Source organism: Lepidochelys kempii, chromosome 2 (genome assembly GCF_965140265.1).
Source record: "Lepidochelys kempii isolate rLepKem1 chromosome 2, rLepKem1.hap2, whole genome shotgun sequence".
In the NCBI taxonomy this organism is placed as follows: domain Eukaryota; kingdom Metazoa; phylum Chordata; order Testudines; family Cheloniidae; genus Lepidochelys; species Lepidochelys kempii.
The window spans coordinates 120,548,182-120,564,333 of record NC_133257.1 but is presented as its reverse complement, the minus strand read 5'-3'; the positions used below and the strand labels follow the sequence as shown (position 1 = coordinate 120,564,333).

The 16,152-nt window shown below is 44.0% G+C and overlaps 1 protein-coding gene across 4 annotated transcripts; it reads right to left on the bottom strand.

Annotated features, from left to right (window-relative positions):
* Positions 1 to 5,942: 5,942 nt before the first annotated feature.
* On the bottom strand, positions 5,943 to 15,025 carry FOXF2 (forkhead box F2). Of its 4 annotated transcripts, none has more exons than XR_012157346.1 (3): positions 12,958 to 14,676; positions 8,668 to 8,885; positions 5,943 to 5,960 (listed from the first exon to the last, which is right to left on the bottom strand). XR_012157346.1 is itself a non-coding variant. In XM_073332188.1 (3 exons), the coding sequence occupies exons 2-3, from the start codon at positions 13,943 to 13,945 to the stop codon at positions 8,719 to 8,721; spliced, it is 1,155 nt and encodes a 384-aa protein (XP_073188289.1). In that variant the 5' UTR covers positions 14,857 to 15,025; the 3' UTR covers positions 8,033 to 8,718. The 4 variants fall into 4 exon arrangements, 2 of the variants coding, with proteins under 2 accessions (XP_073188289.1, XP_073188290.1); XR_012157345.1 differs by lacking the exon at positions 5,943 to 5,960 and adding an exon at positions 8,033 to 8,330; XM_073332188.1 differs by lacking the exon at positions 5,943 to 5,960 and adding an exon at positions 14,857 to 15,025 and having other exon boundaries at positions 8,033 to 8,885; positions 12,958 to 13,945.
* Between the last annotated feature and the right edge of the window lie 1,127 nt (positions 15,026 to 16,152).

Below are 16,152 nucleotides of genomic sequence, written 5' to 3'. Positions count from 1 at the left end.
TATTTGCTCAGGGTCAGTACTGGACAGTAAATGATTACAGGCTCTGTCTAGCTCCCACTGATTTCAGTGACAAAACTCTCATTGACTACATTGGGCCAGGAGCGAGTCCCATGTCCTTGAGTACAAAGGAAACTAAGTTTGCTGAGGAAGAAATATTGGCCAATCAAGAGGCAGGGAAGGATGCAAAGGCAGGGTTGGAAGTATCAGAGGTCCACCACTGCCACTTTGTCATGAGCGTAATGACGGAAAGGAGATAGAGGTGTCTTCATGACAGGGATTTGGGAGTGTGTAAAAGACTTGATATAGATTTGGTGGAATTTCAAATTTATACTGGGCAAATTCTGCTCTCAATTATACCAGTATAGCCCCACTGACGTTGTCGCAGTTACAGGGCTAGCTGCATACGCCTCTGATGTCGTTCTCCATGCTGCCTTCTGGGAATTTGTCATCCTTGCAGCCTTCCCTTCCTGTTGGTTTGTCCTAGAGTCTGTCTCCTGGGGCACCCATGCACCCTGCAAGAGAACTGGGACCTTCTCTAGCCCCTGGTCTGGGGCTGGCACCCCATTCTGCTTCTGATCATCTTCATACAGCAAAGGCACCAGCTCTGACTTTTTAAGCTCTTTAAAGTTTAGCTTTCTTTCTTTCTTTGCACAGCTCCACTAGCTGATCTTGATTATTCATAGCTAACTTTTCCTAGCTGCATTTTTTTTTTTGTGCTCTTCCCAAAAAGAACATAGGACACCTTTCTCATGCTTTTTCCTTCCAAATACTCATTTTTTACTGCTGTTGTCACTAATGGGAAATTCAACCATCCGAAATACGCTGCCACCAATATGTCAGGGTTACAGAGATAGCTGTACCTTTGAGTAATTTCTTGGTCTTTCTGCGTGCACTCCCTCAGGTGTCAGGCCTTGTACTGTTCCCTCTTCTGGAACAGAATTCCACAATTCTTCCAATCTTAGACCAGGCCTGGGGCTACAGTAGCCTCTGTATCAACCCTGCAGATCTGATTAGGTTCTGAAGCTGTGGTTCTGCCTTTCAGGGGTCTGTAACCAATGGTATTCATCGGCAAAACAGCTTTCTTAAAACCAAAGTATTGTTTAAATTTAATAGCAGGAATAGAGCATGTAGAGGGGGGAAAAAGTCTACATGCATGTCTATTATTTTAAGATCTATCTTACCTAATGGCTTAACATCCCTTGATGGTAAACTAGGTAGGCCTAACTTCTTTAGAAATCCCAGCAGGAGCCTGAGTCAGTCTGGTTTCCTGGAATAGCACCCTAACAATTACCTCCTCTCTTCAGAGAGAATCCTTTATAATCCTTTATAACAAGGTTCCTTCATTTTTGTCCATTTCCAGGGCTTGACCCTGCTTGTCCAAACCAGTTGGTAGCCTCAGCAGCAGGTCAAGCTAGATTTCTCAGAACTAAGGGTTCTGCCATTGTCCCGTAACAACCCTCAGTTGTTTACTTTGAGGTGGCTTATGTTGATCCATTGTTTCCTTCCAGCTTGCTTTTCATTACAGCCTGCTATTAAACTAAACATATATTTATACAGTAAGTATCCCAATAACTAGGTCAACATACGGTATTAATAACTTACACTGGTGCTGCCCTACTTACATCTGTGCTGGAAGTGGAGCTGCTCTGTAGTAAGTGAAAGCAGGGTTTAGTCTATTAGGTTTGAAATAGAACTGGGATCCTATGGATAGGAGCCTAATTCTGCTTTTCAGCTACATGATGTAACTTCCATTGTCTTCAATGAGTTACACCTGCATTTCTGAGTGTGGATCTAAGCCCTAAGGACTTTTATCTGCAATTGTGTTTAATAACTGCCCTCTGATACAGCTACAGACCATCTACACCTCTTCTGTCCCATCTATTTTTATTAAGACACTGAAAAGTCACTTCATATTAAACCAGGTGTTCTCAAATGTTTTCACACTGCACTGTCTGGGGGAGACCTTTTCCCCCATTCATAACTGTGCAAACCGTCTTTCATCCCATTGACAATAACATAACATCCCTAGTGCAGTCCAGCAATTGCTGGAAATAGTCACCTACTTAACTGCCTTTAGCATGATAAGTTTTGTATTTCTGTTGGAAAAGAGTTCACGGCACTGTCTATTCTGATCTTTGTTGAATCTCCCCCTGCCATCTGTTCTCATTCTCTCAGCTGGAAAGAAGGAGAGCCAGCATCATGTAACCAGATAGCTTTCTCTGGGCCACCAACAAATACTCTGCAGGCCACCAGTGGTCAACAAACCACAGCTGGGGAAACCTCTGTTTTATACAAAAGCAAATGAGAAAAAAAAAGTACATGGGTTAATTGTCAAGTCACTGCCTTGATTCCTCAATTAAAGTTGTAAAAGAGTTTCCAGTATGAATACACGTTGGCGCTAAGTCTGCTTTGGGCTCTCTACATGAGAAAGTTGCATCCGTTTAATTTAAGGCTTGTTTCGACAGAGAGGTTGCATTGTTTTAAGTTAAATTGGTTTAGTTCAACTGTGGCGCTTCGGTGGGTGAACACTCTTTTTTATATCAATTTAGAAATGATTATATTGTTTAGCTGGCATCTGTAAATGTACAGACACTACCTTAACCTATACAAGCCAGGCTTAAACTGATAAACACACAAGAGTTGCATTGGTTTAATGAAATTGGTATAAAATCACACCTTTAGTTATAGAAGTACAGCTTTGACTGTAGACCAGCCTTTGGGAGCGATTGGTTAAATCAGCAGCAAAAGACTGTGTGGATACCCTCATTTCACCTTAAACTTATTTTGACTTTAGATTACGTTGATTAGGAGCAGGTTTAAACCATTCCAAAACAAACCCCTCTGAAAGTGAGAAAAGAGTATCTACACAAGGGTTGTCACCATTTCGGCTAAATCAGCTTAAAAACTGTATTACTGTATAAAAACTTATAAACTGGTGCAGCTTTCTTGCATAAATAAGTCCTTTCTAAAAAAGCTGCTTTCTGCATAAAATAGTTCATGTTTATCCTCTTGATAGAGGTTAACATTTATTGGAAACATTTAGGTTAATCAGATCAAACTCCTCTGAAGTTTAGAGACTGAAAATATCATGATTTCTTGTTTTTTAAAAATTGTACTGTACTGATTTTGGTATTCATATTTATGTATTTGAGTCAGATCCTCAGTTAGTCAGTGAAGCAACACATAACTATGCCTACTGAGGATCTGGTCCTAGGAAACTGTGCTTGGTAATTACTCAGAAAATGACAGTCTAAAAATTTCAACCCTATTTTTAACTTTCTAAAACTGGCAGAACATGCAGTGATGGGCAAATCCAACTGTGTTCAGTAGGGTATTGTAAACTCCTCTTGTAAAAGTTCAAGTAAACTGATACAATTAATAGGAAGCGCAATTCTTTCCAATATTATATTTAAAAGACTAGTAATGCAATTAAAATTTAAATCTAAATCTAACCTTAAAATACCTCTAGTTCCAGTTGTTGTTTGATAGTGATGAAAAGTCTCTTTGCATTGTAGGACCCTCTCCCCGCAAAATATTTCTTTTATAAATGACCAATGGAGAAATAAATATTTCCATAAATCATCTTTGGATTAAAAACCAAGCATAAAAAGGAGGCTTGAAGTTGTTTAATATTACAGATGTTTTGGAGTTCTATTCAGTAGTTGGCAAATCACACAAGGCTGCTCTGAATTCTTTATAATCTAGACACAAGGATCATTGCACTCTAAAAGAACCTCTGGGCTCTTATTCAAGAATATGTTGGCTTCTATTTACCTCTTTCCTCATTTGTATCTATCAAATGGCTAAATGTATAAATAAAGTCCGGGTGTTCTTATTAGCTAAGGCAGTATTTCATGCAGATTAATGCCGCAGATTTAGTAAAATGTATTTCTCTTTAAAGTTAGAGTATGTTTTGAATTAATTTCCTTGATGTGTATGAATCAGGTAGACCCTATTCTATGCCTGTTGTTTCACAATGCTCATAAGTATCACATCTGAGCATTGTCTATATGGGGCGTTAAAATCCCGATTCAGCAAGCCAATCTATTCAGCGAAGCACTTAATTTTAAAAAGGCGCTTAATCCCATCAATTTTAACGGGACTCCTCACAGGCTTAAAATTGGAATGGAAAGATGAATCAGGGCCTGCCTGACAATGCCAGCTCTTTATTGAGCACAATTATTTAAATCTCAGCTCATGTGTCGGGGATATATCTTTCAGTGTTCAATAAAATCAGATTTACTCCGACTGAACAAAAATCTTTAACCTTCCTTCCCCATGAAAGTTGGCTAATATTTCTCTGGATTCTGTAGACAATGAACAAGAAAATGAAGTGCATTGTCAATCGGGATTAAAATACAATACGAAATCAATCCGCTGACAATTTTGATAGAATAATCTGTGAGTGAATTTTGTTAAATAAATACACTGGATGTTTTCCGGAATATGTTAACCAAATAGCTGCTCCAGCTTCAACATCTCACACAAGATAGATCCGCACTTGGCTAATTTTGTAAACGTTAAACGGCTTTGCCAGAACTCTCCTGTCTTTTGAGTGGCTGAGGTTTTTCTGGTGTAGTGTAAACACTACCAAGGAAAATCCCCATGTTGGTGCTTCAGGCTGTGAGGAAATCAGCAGATGGAGAGAAAAATGTAGATTAGATTAGATACGATACATTCCAATTTGGTCGACTGCAGTGTTCGTGGTCAAGATTTCATTCCTGTGCTACACAGAACCTCGCTTTAATGTGATGTAATTATGGACATGTTAGTGTTTAGTCCACCTTTAATCCAATTACCACAAACTCTCCCAGCAAGTGCGAACTCTATTGCTCTGCTAACAGGGATGAGTTTACCTGTGATTGTGTAGATCAGTGGGTCTCGACTTCCTCCTCCTGTGCCCCCCATATTGGAAAAGAAGGTATAAAGACCTATCTAAAGAAAGGGTTGGTGACCACACCATCCTGAAATCTGTTTGTGAACCGTAGCTTGAAAACCTATGACGTAGATCATATTTTCACACCCAGTCGGTAGAGCTGTATGACTCGGGTTAAACCACCGTCCAAGGAAGGAAGCTAGAGCCTCGATACTATGGGGAGATGTAGACAGAAACTAAGGCAGAACGAAGCATGTCAATGGGTGCAAAGGGGATGGAAGAAGCAGAGCGAGGAAATAGAGCATGGTCATTGAAAATTCAGATAATTAATCACGGTGCTAATTGAGCTGGTGGCTGACTGAGATACATGCCCGGCAGCATTTTCAACCAGCTGATGTCCGTTTCATGACTCAACTGTAGGGTTCCCAAAAGGGTGACCCGCAAAGGGTTTTGGTTTTTTTTCCCCTTCCTAATTGGGGTCGTGCCCTTTCTGCTTGGTTAGGATGTAAGTGGAAGCCCGGAAAGGGATTTTTCAGAATAAATAAATACAATTCTATTTTTTAAACTTCAGAAATATCGAGATGTGAACTCTAGTCTTCCCTCGTTTTGCTGGAGCCTCCTGGGTGCTTCCGATATAGGTACTGTGAAAGTTAACCCGTGAATTAAAACGCTGGAGAAGTTGGATCTTTAACGAAGGCCTCCTTTCTCCAGACTGCTCGGTAACCACTGACGATACCCAAAGCAAAGCAAACCGAACCTTAGGGCGCTTTCAACTGTTTGATTAAAAGTCCCTTCTGCAGGGGCAGAGCTTTCCGGCTTTTAACCCTTGTGGCGTCACTAGCCCTGGAGGTTCCTGGAGTCTTGCAGGCTAGAGCAGCTCGGAGTGCCGACAGTAGCAAACGCTAACATTAAAATGGGGCTAATGTGGTTTTATTTCATTGTATCCCTCCCCTCCCCCCGCCGCTTTGCAAGTCACTTAAATTGGAAAGAATTATTGGGTGAAGATTAGGAATCCATTTCACTGCCATTCCCCGGCTCCTGTTGATAGTTAAATCGCTCTGTTTCTGAAGCATTCTCTGTCCGTCTAAAAAACGTGGAAAAGAAAACGTACATTTACTGTCCAGAAATACAGAAGCAAAGGCAAGCTCAAAACTGCAATATTTCCTAGTATGGCATTCTTGTTATGAAGGTGTGTGTGTGTGAGAGAGAGAGAGAGAATATTGCCGGAATGGAATCACTTCCAGAAATAGAAAGAACAAAAATATATCGAATAGGAACATTTGAAGCACCACAAATGCCGTTGGTATTTCGGTCTTCATGGTCAATGACACGGTGGGTCCAGTAGGGGGCACTAGAACCATGGTCTATTCAATCTGTTAGGCAAATTCAGTTTTTTTGTCTTTGAGGTCCTGTCATTCTCTGTATAAACAAGTTACGTTCAAGTGTTTAGGATATAAATCACGACCAGGCAGGCTTGCCTCGGAAAGAATGTAAACACAGCACTGTGGTCGGAGCAAACTCTGAAGCTGACTTTATAATTTATTGCAGGCCCCTGAGAAGCTCAGGGGGGAAAAGGGCATGTTTGAGTATAAATATAAAAATGGAGATTTAAAAAAAAAATCATTCTGATCAAATTCACTCCCTACTTAGGAGTTTAAAGGCGCCAGGGGGCATGGATGCTGCAGTTTAAACAGGAGTTTGTTTCCTTCCTTTTAATATGGACTGGAGCTGCACTGAATTGTATGATGCCTGAGGATATGATTGCATGCGATCAGGGGGCAAACTTGCGGTCTAAGGGAGAACAGATCTTTTAGCACTGAATTGGCCAAGCCGGTGCCACAGTTTCTTTCCCGTAAGAAAGTGTGATGTGAGGGAAGACATACATCAGCTCGATTCTATCTAACCTACCGAGGAAGCAGACCAACAACATCCTTCATATTTAATTCGCCACATGGGCTACGGAATAACATCCTGGGGGGCGGGAGTGAATTTCTGAGGCAACCATCCTTGCACGTACAGATTCATTTTGCTTTCATTGACGGATGCACATGAAAACTTGACAAGCTTGAGGTGGTCCCTTAAGAAATCCAGCCAATACAGTAAGGAGAAGTGGCTTCAAGAGACATTAGTGCATCTGATCCCCCTGTGTGGAAGTCTCTTTTAAGGCTCCATACAGGGGTCCCACAGTGTGATCAAAGGGTTGTAGTTTATAAACGTGACTTCACTGCTTTACTCCTTTAAGCAGAAAGGTGTATCGCTCCTGAACTCCAATGATTTAAGGGATGAACTGACTTTATGAACTGAGATTGAGTAAATGTTCAGCTCCATGTAATTTTAGATCTATCCCTGGGGTTCCTTGCGGCTGCCCCACTGACACTCAGACATGTGTTTTCAGTATCTTGACATCAAAACTGCTACATGACTACCTGAACGAGTAATTAAGAAGCCACGATTTTACTTAACGAACAGTAGGATGCTTTTCTGAGTTACAAAAAGCCTGCCCCACAATCAGAAGTGACAAGGCACTATTTATCTATAGCTTTATCCTGCATTCCTAGCGCACCCCAAACTCCTGTTGAGTTCATTGTTTCGATAAGGACAAGGACAGCAGAATTTGGGCCAACTCCGACCCAAAGCATTAATACAGGGAAAGAGCAAAAACAGGAACAATTCTGAAGAAGAAATCACAATCATGGTCAATTGGATGCTCTAAACATTGTTCAGTGCAATGGAGGCGTTAGATATAAAGACGGTTTGGATTTCTAACATTTTGATTATTTGTTTTTATGTTAACGCTTTCCCCCATACTATTGCAAATCCTCCATAAGTAGCCGGGGAAAACGAGAGAGACAGATAGACAGACACTCCAAACCTAAGGCTAGCTCAGGACACAGATCCCTCTGCAGGTCAATTACTCTCACCCTCCCTTCAATAGTACCTGCAGGGTCTAGGGTGTCTTATTATACTTACTACACTTGGGTTGAAAGGGACAATTACAAGAAGGGTTAGAGTGAAACTAAATGCCTGGCCAGTGCATGTTCGTTTATACACATTTTATTGAAAAAGAATTTGTACATCAAAATATTTTTGGCAAACTGTAAAAAGTATACATAAGTGCAAATATATTCTCCTTTTAAAGCAGTTAAGTGTGCGAGTATACACAAGATGTATTTAAAATATTTCTTTTTAAAAATACTGTGGTAGAAAACAACTTTGTAAAAATAAAAACAAAACATTGTATTGTTGCAATACTGGAAAAAATGAACTTTCTTAAACTCTATACACGAAACGTCTAAACAATATACTTTTAATAATATTGATTGGTGCTGGCGTCCATAGAAAGTGTTTCGAAAAAAAGTAAACTTTAATTAACGCTCGAACCACTTAGAAAGGGAATTTGTCGCTGGTGTTGGGTTGAGGCAGATTTTTCCCAGTCAAAGGAAACTTGTTTCTACTAAAAAAAAAAAAAAAAAAAAGATAGAACTGAGCACTTTTGCAGACCCTAATTTTTAGGACAATGGAGATCACAGAAATGCATTTTATTATTAACTTGGATAGACTTCCTATAAAAGATACCCTTCCCCCGCCCTTCCAAGCACATACACACCCACAAAAGAAAATCTTTCAAAAAAGCTTTGGAGCATTACATCAACTTTTTCTGTCTTTCAAGGTGTGGCAGGGGACAAAATGGTAAACAGTGCTGCCTTATGTAATTTTGCTAAGTGACTTGTGTACTATTCAATGCTATCAGGAGTGCACATTACATTTTATCTGCGTGAGTCCGTCTATACCTCAAATCTGTTAAACAGCCACCTGACTGTCTTTATTTGATAGTGCTAAGTTCACATCACACAGGGTTTGATATCTTGACAGACGCTTTGATGGTGATGGTGATGATAGTAAGATCCACTAGCAGAAGGGTGAAAAGAAGAAATGCCATTAAAATTGAGAACAAAATCTTTCCTGTCACACACTGGGGAAGAGTGATGCTGGTAGCGAGGCAATCCCACTGCAAGAGAAGAAAATAACAAGAGCTTCTCAGAAATTAGCTCGACTCTGTCTGAAAGAGTGGTTCTCTGTCTGACATACATCGTAGTTATGGCGAATATAAATTCAGATATGTGGGGAAATTAAACGTTACAGATGTGATGTAGCCTTCTGGAGCATTTAAGAAGGCCTCCACGAAATGTTAATTTCCTTGAAGACACTTTCAAAAGACAGTCTGAAGGCTATTGAAATTTACAAGATAAGTAGTCTTGTCCCATTTCTCAAAAAAGAAAAAAGAAAAGTGTAAAATTATTGTGCACACATACATACTTAAATAGTTTGTGTGTATTTGTGTGTGTGTATGTGTGTAATATTATAAACACAAAGAATATGCTTGTCAGTGTGGGTGTAGAGATCTAGATTATATAGATAATATGGATTATATAGATACATACAATCTATACCCATATACCCACAACACGCACAACCTCATATACATGTTATGTGTATACGGTGTTTGTGTGTGTATGTGTGTGCAGGTATGTTTGCTGGAGTTGTGCACACACACATCTCTGTACCCCCTCGTGTGTGTGTGTGTGTGTGTGTGTATGTGTGCGGGCAACTATGCGAACACACCTGCACTTTTTTTTTTCTGAATTCAGTGCAGATAATGATCCTGATCCTGCCCTATCAAAATGAATGGGAGGTTTGTTATTGACTTCAGTGGGCAGAGGATCAATGAGAATTAATTTGATTAATTATAGAATGTGAGTGTGTGTGTGTACTGTATCTGGCTATAGTTAGACATGTGTATTCATATACTTAAGATACAGAGGAATGATGCCCTACACTTAAACCAAAAAGTACAATACCTCCCCCATACAGTATCACGAGTATATAAATCAGGTATCAGCCTCACTCAGATATTTCAAACCCCACAGCCACACGCCAGTGTGCCCGGTTCCGGATGTGCTGTATTCTTTTGGGAGCAATTCTATACAACTGTGGGGCTGATCCTGAGGTCCTTTATTCAGACTTTATTCTCCCGGTGGGAGCTTTGCTTGAGAAAGGACTGCAGGATCTAACCCAGGTGTGTTTCCCCCCCCCCCCCCCCACCCTTCCCAGAGCAATCTGTTCATATCTGAAAGGGGATGTTCAGTGGGTTCAGATTTTTCCTCTGGCCTATTGGACCTTTTCAAATCTTATTGGAAAAGAAGCTTATTCGAGGTTCTTCAGTAGCTTATCAGAGTCCCGCAGAGACTGGAGCAAATCTCCGACAGCACAGAACATCAGCGTCTGCATTTGTAATCTGGATAAAACTTTGTAGATTCCAAGGCAAATAGGTCTCCAGCTTCTGTGCCCGGAGGCTAGGCAGCCCTCTTGTACAGTGAGGCACATACAGTATTCATTGCAGCATGCCTATCTCTTCCTGAGCTGCTGTCATTGTCCCTTTCCTCACCCCACAGTGCTCACTGTGGAAAGGTGATTATTTCGCTGGATTTCCTTGGTCTTTCTAATAACCCTGCTGGTATGCTCACAATAAACCATTGCACTTTTTATTACAACCCTGATTCAATCAGTGAGCATGGTTTAATAGTGTGCGAAAAAATGTCTCCCTCAAGCCTCCAGGAGAACAAGTCTCTGTTTCCAATCTTTTCTTTTCTTATTCTTGGGTCAGATGCAAGTCCAAGGCTTAAACTCTACACCATCACTAACTTAAAAGGCTAGTGATTTGATATAGGTTTATTGACCGATAAAAACACATTTTGGAACCAAATCTGCGTCGCATTAAACTAATAAAAAAGCAGCTACAGAAACATTATGTGCACTTGTTATTGCTTGTACGTTGTAGATTAATGAGAAATAATTGTTCTTATTCATTTACTATTAAGAATTCTTACAAACCCAGGAACTAATTTTTACCATATAGTGCCGCATATACATAAGTGTATATATTCACAAACAAAACCTTTTTAGCTACCTAGGGTATGATGATCTGAGCTGCTTTCACTAAAGGCCTGGGCCCAAATCATGGCATTAGTTTTAAACAGAACACATTTATTGAAATCAATTGGAAATTCCGTTCAAAAACTGACTGCACGATTTGCCCTCTGATCGAGCACATCTGAAATAAATATTAATTTGTCCCTTTGGCACAAATGATCTTAGCTAGCTAGCTAGCTAGCTGGCTGGCTGGATCTATATTTATAGCAGCGAGCTAGCTATGGGATCTGTACTTCTCTTACGTTTTAAAAGGATGAAACTGGATTTAAATAATCACATTATTGGAAATATTTGAGTTTTAACGGTAGAACAAAATCCCTTGAAAACAAAACAAACAAAAAAAACAACCTGTACTTGGATTGTTTCCACGTCCCTTTCAAAATTAAAATGTTGCACTCTGATAACAAAGGTCACTTCTAAGATCCTGTTGATTCCATGCCCACTGAAGTTGCTTACTGCATTTTTGGGATACATTTTTTATTTGTAAACCTCAAAGTATTTCTAAAAGCTGTCCAAAGGTTATGAAAGTGTTCCTCGAGGGGTTGGCGAGAATATGCAATTGCGAACGCGCGTGTCTGTTCAGAAAAAGGATAAGGAAGATTATTGTTCTGATCATAAAACCAAAGTGAAGAATTAATCTAATCTGTAGAACGGGATTTACAATTAAAGGAGGCTCTAATCTGGCATTTCGAAAGTGCAGATTCCGCCTGGGCAGATGGAAACTCTTTGTGGAGGTAGGGTTCGCTTACTGTTTTCTGGACCAAGGTCCATTTCCCAGGAGCTGCCGTAAAGCACTGAATTCCTGTAGCTGCTGCTGCTTTACAGATCAGCCTCTGAGATTATTTTCAAGGTTTTAACGCTGCGGTTCTGTTTGGTCAGCTTCACTGCTGAGACAAATTTAGCCAATGCAAACTTTAAACCTTCCTTTCCTAAAGGACATCCAGAACCGTTTGCACTGTTAAGAAGTTACTTCTCTGCGAGCGAAGCAGCCAACAAAGGTTAAACATTGCTTTCCAAAGTGAAGGCTGGGTATTTTAGATCGAAAGGTACAGTGCAATTCTTTGAGATGAACAGAGGAATGATTGACAGCCCTTCAAGTAGCGGGGGGTAGGAGGGGGAACCCAATGAAGAGGGTCTTCTGTATTTGTTACTTGTTGAAATTCCCATAAAATTGAACAAGACCCTGCTCTCATATGGGTTAAGTCAGGCTAAAATCCTCTTCGGTGTGGTCCAGCCCAGACTGTCTTTGTTTGGTTAACCTCCAAGACCCACATTTAAAAAGGCTATTTGGAAAATTCCCCCCTAACAACTTAACATCTTTTACCCATTGTTGTGCCTTGTTTTCTCCGCTAATGTCCCCTTTGCAGTTTTTCTAAGACTACATTTTCTATAATCACTAGAGCAGGCAGGGAGGGGAGAAATCCAGGCACATTTCCCCCTCCGGTTGTAGAAATAGATTAGATCGGCTTTAATCTCTTCTGCATTTTTAAAGATTATCGGGTTTTCCGTCCCCCCCCCCCCTCCGCCGCAGCCTGCAAGACTTTGGAGGTAATATTAAACACCTTTTTCTGTCACTCTTGCTATAAATCTCCTTGGGTTTTTGTATTTAATGTCGGATTTGTAATTCTTTATGGTTTTCCTAGTATTTCTGTCTAAGAAATCAAACAAACATACCAGATGGGTTGAAACTGACAATACCATAAAGATAAGGATCTGGGTTTTAACCTCTAAACTAGAAATAACAACACTAACGGACATGTTCATATTGAGATCCAAACCCACAGCAAGGCAGTAGTGGATGGCAATTTTCTCCCCATACTTAGCCAGAAACAGAGCAAATGTGTTCACGAACAATAGCTCTATTTGTCCTTCTCGGACCAGGTTTTGTTTTCTCTTGTCAAGCTCTGTTTTCAGAGAAAACACAACGCAGCCCCCGCCTCGCCCTTGTTCCTGGGCTCTTATCTGACAGCTTCAGTAAACCAGAGTCAACCACCAGATTGCCCAAACTAGGCAGCGATTGGAGAGCCTCCTCTAATCCTAGCAAGAGCCCAGCCCCAGCCGTAAAGGAATGAAAGTGGAAGGGGTATTACCTGACAGGTCTTCCCTGGCGTTTTGGTGCAGATAGCTTTGCTCCAAAGAGTAGCTGGGCATGCTGGAGTGGATGCCCGTGGAGGCTGGGTTACTGGGTGGAAGGGCCTGCTGCTTTATATACGGAGATGCCCCCGATGCTGTCCAGTGAGCTGACGGGCTCGTGTAGGGGGAATGGCATTCAATTGCACTAGCCAGGGCGGGTGAAGATGGCACGGGGCTGCTGCTGCTGTCGGGGCCGTAGTCCCCGTTGGAAGTCACCGGGCAGCTGGCCATGTAGGTAGAGCCCGGGTTGGGGGACATGTGAGGGGCGTGATGCCCCCCGCTCAGCGCGTCGTAGCCGCCGGCCATGGAGTTAGTCATCATGTCTAGGTTGTAGCCGTTGGCGTGGCAGGCCAGGGAGGCGGAGGGCGCCTGGAAGTCAAAGCCCTGGGGCAGGATGGAGGCGCTGAAGCCGATGCTGTTCATCATGCGGTACATGGGCTTGAGCGCCTGGCACTTTCTGCGGAAGCCCCGGGGCCGGCGGCGGAAGGAGCCTTCCTCGAACATGAACTCGCTGGCCGGGTCGATGGTCCAGTAGTGGCCTTTGCCGGGGCGGCCCAGCCCCTTGGGCAGCTTGATGAAGCACTCGTTGAGCGAGAGGTTGTGGCGCACCGAGTTCTTCCAGCCCTGGTAGGAGCCGCGGAAGAAGGGGAAGCGGCTCTGCAGGAACTGGTAGATCTCGCTCAGGGTCAGCCGCTTGGTGGGCGAGCTCTGGATGGCCATCACGATGAGGGCGATGTAGGAGTAAGGGGGCTTCTCGGGCCGCCGCAGCCCCGAGCTCGCCTTCTTGTTCTTGCTGGAGGAGGAGGAGGAGGAGGAGGAGGAGGTCTCCAGGGCGGAGGGGGGCGGCTGGCTCATCAAGGCGGACTGGAGAGCTCCGGGAGCCGGGCTGCAGGAGCGGAGAGGGGCCGGGGGCTCCAGCTGCTGCTGGCCGCTCTCGGTGGTCATCTGGCGGAGGGAGGGAATGGAGGGGTGGGGTGAGGCTGGAGCGGGGTGCGGCGGGCGGGTGCCCGGGTGGGCTTGCGGGGAGGGGGCGAGCTGCTGCTCCCGGGGGCACCTCCTAGTGCTGCTGCTGGAGGCGGCGGCGGCGGACTGCAGGCAGCGCCCTGTGCATCACTCCCCCAGCAGCGCCCGCCAGGCCCCTTGCGCAATGGCTCCCCTCCTTTGCGCCGCGGCGAGCGAGGCACTTGGCAGGGCGGATTAGGCTGCGCTCCGGCTCGCCCCCTGCCCCCTCACTGCACTGCCTTGGGGAGGGCTCGGCTCAGGGCTTCTGACATTCCAGCGTGGCCCCCCCACCTGGCGGCCATCCCTCGCTGCCCGAGCCTTTGAGAGGAGGAAGCACGAGAGCCCCTCGAGTCTGGCGTCGAGGCTGAGCAGCCAGACAACACCCGGCCACCTATCAGTTCCTTAAATCTTGCTCTTGTTCTTCAGACCCCCCTGAATCCCTCCGAGAGCTCAGCCCAGCAGCAGCGAGCGAGCGAGCGAGAGAGAGAGAGACCACCCCCTTTCCAGCTGGCCCCTGTCCACTCGTCATCTGGGCAGGAGGCGCTGCCGCACCAGATCGGTCTCGCTGCCCTCCCTAACACACGCAATTACACCATTCATCAACCTCACTTAGACATTTCAATCCCCACAGCCACACGCCAGTGTGCCAGACTCCAAAGGTAACGTGCCGAGCTCTCGCTTTCCTGGCATGGCAATTGCATGCTCTCTTGTCGCTTGAAGGAATGCCCCCCCCCCCGCCCCTTGGGATGGAGGGAGTTCCCCACAGAGCAGCAGCTCAGGGGAGAGCGTGGAGACCGCAGGGGAGCTGAGGGGGTGGGGGGAGCATTAGAAACCGAGAGAGAATCTGAACGTACCTGTGCGTGGACTTTGCCACGGCACCCGCCCCAGGTTGACTTCCCGCACCAGGCAACAAAACGAATGTTGAGCAAGGAGCGGAACGATTCCGATCTCACAGTGTGTGTGTGTGAGTGAGTGTGAGTGTGTGAGTGAGTGAGTGTGAGTGATTGGGTTTCTGCATGGAACCCGAGACAGCAATATTGCCGCTGACAGCCTGCCAGGGTTTTATATCGAGAAACAGCTCACGAGACATTGCCAAAAACGATGTGCCCCCGGTGAAATCATTTCCAGTGAAACCCCCCGTTCCGTTATAGGGTTACACGTGCTTGGAAACAGGGTCTGATCCAGGAACTAAGGGGAGAAGGGAGGAGAGAGAGAGAGAGACAAAGGCTGGGGGTGGTGGAAGATCTCTAAAACCGTGGGGAGGGGGGAGGATGGATGGAAGCAGCACGGGAAGTGGAAGAGAAAGGGATGCTGGAGCAAAGAGAAAGGAAAGGTTTGCGGCCGAGCAGGACGCCATATCAATATGCCTGAAGCACTGTGTATCTGTCTGTCTCCAGTGCAGCTCCTTGCAGTGGGTATACGCAAGGAGGGGGTTGGGGTTGGGGTTGGGGCTGGTCTCAGACAGTGACCTGCAGTTGAGTGGAAGCAGGCTTTTTCCATCAAACTCTGCCTGGATACCACACACAGAGCCCAAGTGTCAGTTTACTGCCCTGAGCCCGGCTCCTTTTCCCTAAGCTCCACAGTAATTAGACAAAGAAAACCTAAATTAACTGAACAGGCGTCGACAGCTTCCTCCAGCTCACCACTGCTACATACATGGGAATGTGTCCGAAAATGGCTTGATTGTACCTGAGAATCAGCTAAGAAACCACTACGAAGCTCCACACTATTTACCACACATTTTAATAGGAACCCCCGCCCCCTCAATCGCTTTGTCAATATGAATTGTTTACCTTTCGTAAGACTTTGGTATAAGTTGTTCCCATACTGTATTTGGAGGCGCAATTTCTGAGCTTGTTGGAATTACCTCCTCAGAGAATAAAAAAATCCTCTTTTTTTGCATTTAAAATCCTTCCCTGAGCCTGATCAGTGAGAGCAATTCTTTTTCTCCTAAGCTCTGTGACATCTGTTTAAATGTCCAGATCGTTCCACCACCAGAGAACACTGTAAAATCTTCACGCCCATTTCAATACACTCCTATAAGTTCTCTCTATTAAATATAAGGAGGGTAACTTTATGTGAAATAACTCCAACCAGATCATTAGGTTTAAACAATATTACGTCGGAAGGGGGAATTCTCTCAAAGTAAC

Excerpts from the sequence above, each read along its gene's own strand:
- FOXF2 (XM_073332188.1), bottom strand. The coding sequence starts at position 13,945 with ATGACCACCGAGAGCGGCCAGCAGCAGCTGGAGCCCCCGGCCCCTCTC. Across the intron at positions 8,886-12,957 it reads CGCCAGGGAAGACCTGTCAG|TGGGATTGCCTCGCTACCAG; the intron begins GTAATACCCCTT and ends CTTCTCTTGCAG.